At 43.1% G+C, this 8028-nt stretch overlaps 1 protein-coding gene across 1 annotated transcript in view; it reads left to right on the forward strand.

Moving 5' to 3' along the window:
• GALNT10 (polypeptide N-acetylgalactosaminyltransferase 10) overlaps positions 1-5782 on the forward strand; it is an 81202-nt gene extending 75420 nt beyond the window's left edge. The window contains exon 12 of the mRNA XM_053956202.1: positions 204-5782. Within this exon, the coding sequence (XP_053812177.1) occupies positions 204-371 (168 nt within the window). The 3' untranslated portion in view covers positions 372-5782. The remainder of the gene's footprint in view (positions 1-203) is intronic.
• Positions 5783-8028: the final 2246 nt, after the last annotated feature.

Consider the following 8028-nt stretch of genomic DNA (forward strand, 5'->3'; position numbering starts at 1 on the left):
GCAGGTGTGAGGATTGAGCTGCATTCTCTTGGAAGGGGTGGGAATGAACCCAGATACTTGTCAACCAGTTAAGTGTGGAACAACTTCAGATACACCCAAGTGACATAATAGCTTGCCTAGGTTTTTAAGACTTCTTTCTGTTGGTTTTAAAACTACTTTTCTTCTCCACTTAAGCAACCTCACATCAAATTTCTCTCCTGCAGGACAAGACCCTCTACCACCCAGTCAGCAGCAGCTGTATGGACTGCAGTGAGAGTGATCGAAAGATCTTTATGAATAGCTGCAATCCTTCATCTCCAACACAGCAGTGGATATTTGAACACACAAACTCAACCATCTTGGAAAAATTTAACAGAAATCTTGATCTTTAAAAGACTGAGAGAAAAAATATATATATTTTACAATTATAGTTTTTACTGGGGAGGGTTACAAAAAAAATTTTTAATACTTTTTTTTAAACACTTAATGAAGGTAAAAGGGAGAATCTCAGGAGAAGGTTAACTAGCAGGCCAGTCTTTATTGTGAAGATGCTGCATCCTTCTCTTCTGGGGATGGTGGAATTTTAAAGGCTTTGCCAGAGCCACTTCTGTGCTGAGACTGAACAGAAACTCTGTTTTTAGAGGAGTCTGAATGTGTTTCAAATGGCGCTTTTCTTTTTTTACCTTTTTTTGTTTTATTTCCCACTGGGGTCTAGTGTTAAATGATTTTGTTATCCAGGACCCTGCAGAACTTTCTGTAGCTGCTATACCACCCACTGAAGCATTCCCAAATAGGTGCTTGATCTTCCAAACTCCATATAAGTAAAATATTGAAGACAAGATTTAAGCCTCCAATCAAAAAAAAAAGAAGAAAAAAAAAAGCCCATTATTGTAAAATGAAATGTGTATTTCTTTGCCCTGAACCAAATATATTTGAAACAGGTTGAGTATTATTACTTTCCAAATCATAGCTCTGATGAAGGAATGAGCTCTAGTGGAAGTGCAGCCAAGTGTTGGGAATATGGCTGTTGTTATTAGCCATGAGGAATCTGGGTTTCTGGTCCATTCACTTTGCAGTCAGTTTGTCACTCACTGTTGAATCTTCAAGGTGAAAGATTAGCAGAGGGTTTTTTAATAATCACAGTTCTTACAGATAAAGACTTTATGCTAAAAGCCTTTGGATATCAGGTTCCAAATTTGCCTCTTATAACCCTTTTAGCATAGACATCTCTCGGATTTCTGAGTTAAATCTACTGCGTGAAGACAATTTCCATTCTTCCTTTAGAGGTTTGAAGGCTAAGTTAATTTACAGTTGGTGTGAGCAGATTAATTCAGGATAATAAAGTCAGGGCTGAGATTAGCCATTGGTCTTTATCCATTTGTTCATCAGTCTGTAGTTTCTTGAGTCCTGTGGTCAGTGGTGTTCTAGCCTTGTGGAAATGTGCTATTAATCTCTCCTCATTTCCCAGCACCCACAGCACTGTACAGTTTACTGTGACTGGAAATCTATTTGCTTTAGCAGAGATGTGGGACTGATTGACCCATTTTCCTGGTACCCTCTCTTTTGTGCAGCGAGTGAGCAGTGCAAGGTGTTACCCCTTCTGGTTTGGCTGTGGGATCTGCCAGACAGTGAACCAGGATTGTCTCATCCTGGGAGCTGGAATGTACTGACACTAAAGAATGAATGGAGGATCATTGGTTCAAATCTATCTGAAGCAAGTATTTTTAAAAAATCTGGTTTCAAATGAAGCTGTTGCAAAAACAGGTTTACTGGTTCCCCTGACTTAGTCTTGTACTGAAGGGAGGGGTGACATTCTCTGGTAAAAGCTGTGAATGATGATGCAGTGAACAGATGCTGTGTAAATTAATAAACAGGATTCCTTTGCCAGGAATTGCCCAGCTCCTTGGTTTGTCTAGCTGCCCATGCAGGGGTGTTGCAAGAGTAGGTAGCAGGCACCCAGCTCTGGGGTGATGGGGATGGGACCCCTGTGGGATGCTTGATGAGCATTGCCCCTCCTCAGAGGGGCAGGGAAGCTCTGTTCTGGGGTGTCTTTCATGTGAAGGCAAGGAATTGCTACCCTAGTGTCCCAAAACAAGCAGGGTAACTCTCTCTGCAGAGCTCCAGATGCAAAAAGCCCTTTTGTTGCCAATTGTAGGGTTGTGTCCCATGTTTCAGATGTGTTGGAGGCCATGTGGTGCTGTGCCTGGCAGCTGGGAGCAAACAAGAACACAGCTGTCTGCCCCCAAACTCTCCAGTTTTGTGTAGGAGGCTCAGAATCGTTTCCACCTCTCTCATCCACACAGCTGAGGCCACATCTGACCTTAGCTGGTCCATGCAGCCATGGAGAACAGGAAACATGGCCACTGCATTTGCAGCTGGGACCGGGCTTTCCAAATTTTGATGTCTAAGATTTTGGGAATGAAGAAAGAAAAAACAGCCCTAGACTTCCCTTATGACAGTTCTGCAGCAGTATTAGATGGAAGTGAGACCAGCTTCAAGCAGAGTTGACATCTTATGTTCTCAGTTACTACAGTATGTCTGTCATTAGGATCCCTTTGCATTTCTGTGGGAGCCAGAGTCACCTTCCAGCACTTTGTGTTTGACTGCTGCTTTCCCTAAGTTATTCATGCTCTCATTAGCAGAGTAGTGCTGACTGTGGAGCCACTAGATGGCCTGACTAGATGTCTTTATGAATGTTTTAATGCCTGTGGAACAAGAAGCTGTTTGTCCATGAACAGTGCTAGTTTTTTATAACTGGGACACAATCAGCATATTCTATAAATGGACTGTAGGTTGTTCTGCTTGCAGGTTGCAACTTTGTGTGTCTTAGTTTTCTAATGAGAGGATTAGCTTCTGTTTCTAAACTGCATGGCTTGCTTTGTACTTGGGCTCACCTTGTGAAGGGAGCCCTCGCTTGGCTTACTGGATTCTTCCTTCAGAGAGAGCTGCAGCAATGAACAGGTCTTTTACCACTTGGTAATCTTAATTTGGAGAGAAAGGTCAGCTCTTAGCAGCTTGCACCAACAGATTAGGCAATAATTGAGGCAATTCCTGTTTGACAACCCACCACCAGTACACAGAAACCAGAGATTTCGTGTCAGTGGTTGTACCAGATCCATCTCAGTGTGGTTGATCTCTTTTCTGAAGGTTTGGGATCTGAGGGTTGCAAAAGCCTCACAAATTCTGTACACTTCTGACTAGCTCATTGGGCTTTGAGCTATTAATTATTTGCATCAGTTACACTTTTCAGTACCCTAGAGGCTTTGTTGACTAATGCAAAGACTTAATATTAGCCAACCATCCACTGATTGAGAAATATAAGCTGTATTTTATCATCTGCATCTTTAACTGAGCCTTTGCAGGGCAATCTGGTTAATGATTCCAATTACTTTTGGTTATTTGTAAGCAAAATCACTAAAGCATGAGTACATAATCAAATCTTCACATCTGCATGCAAGTCAAGACTGGAGATTAAATACTGGTGATTATCTAATGCCAAATACATGTTTTCATGTTTCCCCCCCCAAAGGTATTGAAACACCCCTCTCTTCGTGGCTGCATAAGTTTTGCTGCTTTTAAGTATCAGAATCCCAGACAACAGGGTGTGTGTTATGTTGCATAAAAATACTTTGATTTGCTCTTGAAGCTGTTGTTGATCTATACTGGTGCTAATCTCTAAGGCCTACAGACAGTAAATAGGTTTGGGGCTCTCATGTGTGCAAGGTGTCTTTTCTCATACCTAGGAAATTAATTCTCTTTTTCAAACCACAGTAGAAGAAAGTGTGAGCCTTCCTGAAAGGGGAATACAGCATCGATTAAAATAAAGATGTGCCTTTTTAAATGTAAATGTACAGCAAATGCTTAAACTTGAACCATTTCCTAGTGCCTTGCTGGACAAGAGAGGAGAGGGGAAGGGGTTGGGGGATAAGGATGTAAGAGAAAGCTTGACTCCTGCAGGGTTTGTGTGTGGCTTTTTTTTTTTTTTTTAATGTCTTCAGTGCAAAATTTGTGTGAACGACAGTAATTCAGAAGCTCCCGGGTTCCCTCTGTTAAATCGATATGGTTAATGACTCTGGGGAGGTTTGTCACTCCTAATAGGAAGACTTGGAAAGGTTGGCAGCTTCCTCTGGGTGTGCTGTAACAGCTGAAGCTGTACTGGAAGATGTCTTGGTTAGCTGCTGGATGTTTCACCTCATGGTGAAGGCTCATGCAGGATCCTGCATTTTATTTTCTAAGTATGCAAATCACAAATAATCCCAAAAGCAGATAAAATCTGTAGCAGAAGTGTCTTTCAGAAGAAGTTGATGCTTTCCATCAATGGGAAACTTTTTCAAGAGTGTATTAAAATCTCAAATACAGAAGTAGCAAGAAAGCAATTTCTCAGCTTAACTTTCCTCGTGGTTGGTTTTACAGCAGTCTGTGCACGGGGCTTTGCTTTCCTTTACTACTGGAGTGTTCCAGTCAGCAGACTTTCCTTCTCCCTGCTGCACTGAGATCAGTGACCTGAGAGTCAAACAGGCACCAGCAGCATTGCAGGAGCACAGTGCTCTGGGGCTGCTGCAGGGCTGTGACAGCAGCTCTGCTGGCTCACATCACCCAGGGGAGACGTCTCCTAATAGTCAGATTGGGCAATCATGGAACTGCCAGGTTCTTCAAGGGAGAAGATTTTATTCTGAATTGTCGTTCAGGATACAGACAGGGACTTAGTGTGAGTTTGTGGGTTAGGGTTAGGATTCACCTTTAAGTGCTTAATTTTCTGACCTAATGAGTGTTGAGTCCAGATTTTAAAACAAGCTGGAAATCCTCACCTGGTTCAAGTGGATAGAGATGCGGTGGGTGGAGAATGGGAAATGAGATCTGAAATTGCCATCAGCATTCAACACAGACTCATCAATTCATTTCATATTCCTCATTAACCAGTCAGATTGATTTATTTACATTATAAATTTGAAGTGTAACCAAAATAAGCTCACCTCCTGCTCTGATTTCTACTTTGTAGTGCCATGCTTTAGTTTGGAGGATCTGTATGGAACTAGGCAATGATAGATCATGGAAACCCTAATGAAAAGCCTGTGTCTGTTTTTGACTCTGCCTCTGCTAGCTGAGTACACTCCTTAATTGACTGCATTTGAGCTTTCTTGATGCTTCTGTATGACCCGAAAGACTTAAATTATTCCAGCAGTTGTGAGTGATTTGGGAGTTTTATATAAAGCCATTGGATCAATGTGGTTTTAAATATACTAGTTCAACTCATGGAGAAAAGTCTTAATCCCTGGTAGTGAGCAAACAAATGTGAACTTCAACCACAAAACAAGATAAAAACTGATCAAGCTAACAGCCTGAAACCTTAGCCCTTACAATAACAGCAACAAATAGCTTTAGCCTCTAGGGTGGAGAAGGGAATTGGTTTCAAAATGCATTCTCTAGGATCTCGGTGATTAGGTCTAAGTTTGTCTGTACCTTGTACTGCATGCATTTCTCTGTAAAACTGGATGGTGCCTCTTGAATCAGTGTGTATTTATTTTGTGCGTATTAGGAGCAACAGCCTAATATCTGGGGGTGGTAAAGGACTTGTAGCACTTTAATGTAGTAGCTTTCATAAACTGGGAATCATTGATAGAATGCCTAGTGTTTTTAAAGTTGAATGGACTTCCTTTTATAATATATTTAAAATAAATTTTTAATGTGTTTTCTGAAAACTGTGTACGCAGACGTGACTGTCCCCGCCTGTTTTGCTCCAGTGATTGATTTCTCTTCTACTTGTGAGAATAAACTCAGCTGCCCTGGTGTGGTGTTTCCACAGCACAGGTTTCCTGTCACTCCATGCCCAGTGGCGCAATCCTGAAGGAACCAAGGCTGTAGTGGACGACTTGTGCCCAGGTAGGACACCCCTGGGGTGGACTGGCCTTGGCAGGGCACACTGGGGTGCCCAGAGGAATGGAGAAAACCCAGCTGTGACTCTTCTTTCTCTGTCTGTTGGCCTTGGGAGTGACTGCTGGGAGATCCATCCCCACCCCTTGGTTTGCAGGGGTGGGCTTTAACAGCTCATGGCCTTGTTTGTGTTCTGATCTCCACGTGGGGAGAGCAGGCTCAGCCCAAGACAAGAGAAGTGTATCAGCATTGCTCATGTTCCCACTAGGACCCTCGGTGCTTCCTACTGTCACCACTTCATTTCTTCAGTGGCCTTCTCAATACTCCTTTTTATTCAGCTCCATTTGGTGAAAAACATTGGGGGGGGGAATGGATGGGAGACAAACAATGAAATGTGTGAAAATCTGTGTGTGGGAAAAGAGCCTTCCTGGGGGGACGAGCAAGGCATGATCCCCAGGGAAGACTGTGCTGTGATTCTTGGCCAGGAACATTGCCCAGGGTAAGTATGTGCCAGAAGCTGTGACAGTTTAAGCATTTTAGCAGGTTCAATATGTGCAACCCTAGAAAAGTGCTGAGAGTGGGCGTCTGGGGGAAGGTGCCAGAGCAGTGTTTTCATTGGCCTCCCCAAGGTACTGCAGAAGGAAATTATCTGATTTCTGATGATGAAAAGTTTTAACAAACCTTCTGCCCAGGACATCTCAAGCAGCACAGACCATTGGGAGAGAAGTATTTCTGTCCTGAGCCCCCTGAATTGCTCCATTAAAATACTAAGTTCCAGATGACAGTTACACCACTGACTTCTCTTTAGAGGGTAGTGGTGCTGCGGGTGAGATTTACAGACCTGCACAGGCTCCCCTAATTTGATTAGAGACTGACTGGGATGGCCAGGCTATTACTGCTTCAGAGGTACTAAAGCTGCCTGGGTACTGATGGGTTTATGAAACATTGTTTCTCACTTCATTGCAGCTCCCACAAAGAATTATTGGATCAGGTTAGTGATAGATACCTAATAAAGAAGGTCTCGATGAGGCAGTTTATTTTGCAGAAAGCTTGTTCCAGACTAGCAGACTGTGAAATCTGGAGGTTCCCATGAGGATAAATATGCTGAAATAAACTGCAATTATAAAAACACCTCCATGCATTTTTTTTTATTTTGTAAGACTGAAAAAAAGGTGTCATAGTGTTTGCCTGAGCAGCAGGTAATTAGCATCGAATTAGCAAACAGACAGTGACAAAAGCTGGGTTTTTTCCTCCTAGTGAGCAGTGCAAAAGGACTTAAAACATTTTTATCTGCAGGGATGAGAGGTTGCAGCCCAAGATGAAATACAATCTGATGGTCAGTACCAGCCTGTTCTGACACTTATAGTGCCTATTTCTTCCCAAAATATAGTCAGGGAGCACCTGCACAATCTCCTCCTCAAGGGGACAGGAAGAAGTTCTGCTTGTTCCCCTTTTTCTCCGTGCTTGCTGTTATTATCATCTATCCCTGCAGTCTGTGGGTTTGGCTTCCTGAGCGTCAAGATAATCCTTCTGCAAGATTTCCTCAGCCAGCCATTTGATTTTTATTGGTAATGTTAAGATAAAGCCAGAAAGCTTGTTATCAGCAGCTCTGAGATCTCTGTCAGCCTCTTGGTGTTTTCCCTTTCCCCAAAACAAGGGAATATCTGTATGGCTTTGCCAGGAGGATATTACTTCAGGCAGGAAGATTCCAATCAGCTTGGTCTGGGGCTTTTATAAAGCCGTAGTGTTTTACTGTTTTAATCTCTTTGCTCTTTGCTAACTGCTTGTTTGCTCTCTGGGTAAAGTCATTTGTTTCCACCAGCTTCCCGTGAGAACGGCCGGCTCCGAGGGAGCGTGTCCCCAGGAGGGTGCACTGTGGTTCTCCGCTGGTCACATGCACAAACAGAAATTACTAATTGCCGAGGGCACCCGCAGTAAAAGCCCAGACAAGAGGCGGGACTGTTGAGGAGCATGAAGTCTCTGCCCTCCAGATCTATTCGGAGGCTTGTTTGGTATTGTAAGGAGTGCTTGGAAAATACAGATTTTGGCTTTTCTCAGTTGTCTTGTGCAGAGCATGCAGAGCTGGTTGGCAGTGTTACTGCGTGGAGAGCCTGAGCTGATGACCAAGGGCTTTAAGGAGTCTCTTGCGAAGGTATTTTGTGTGATTCAGCACAGCTC

This window comes from Vidua chalybeata, chromosome 15 (genome assembly GCF_026979565.1).
Source record: "Vidua chalybeata isolate OUT-0048 chromosome 15, bVidCha1 merged haplotype, whole genome shotgun sequence".
Lineage (NCBI taxonomy): Eukaryota > Metazoa > Chordata > Aves > Passeriformes > Viduidae > Vidua > Vidua chalybeata.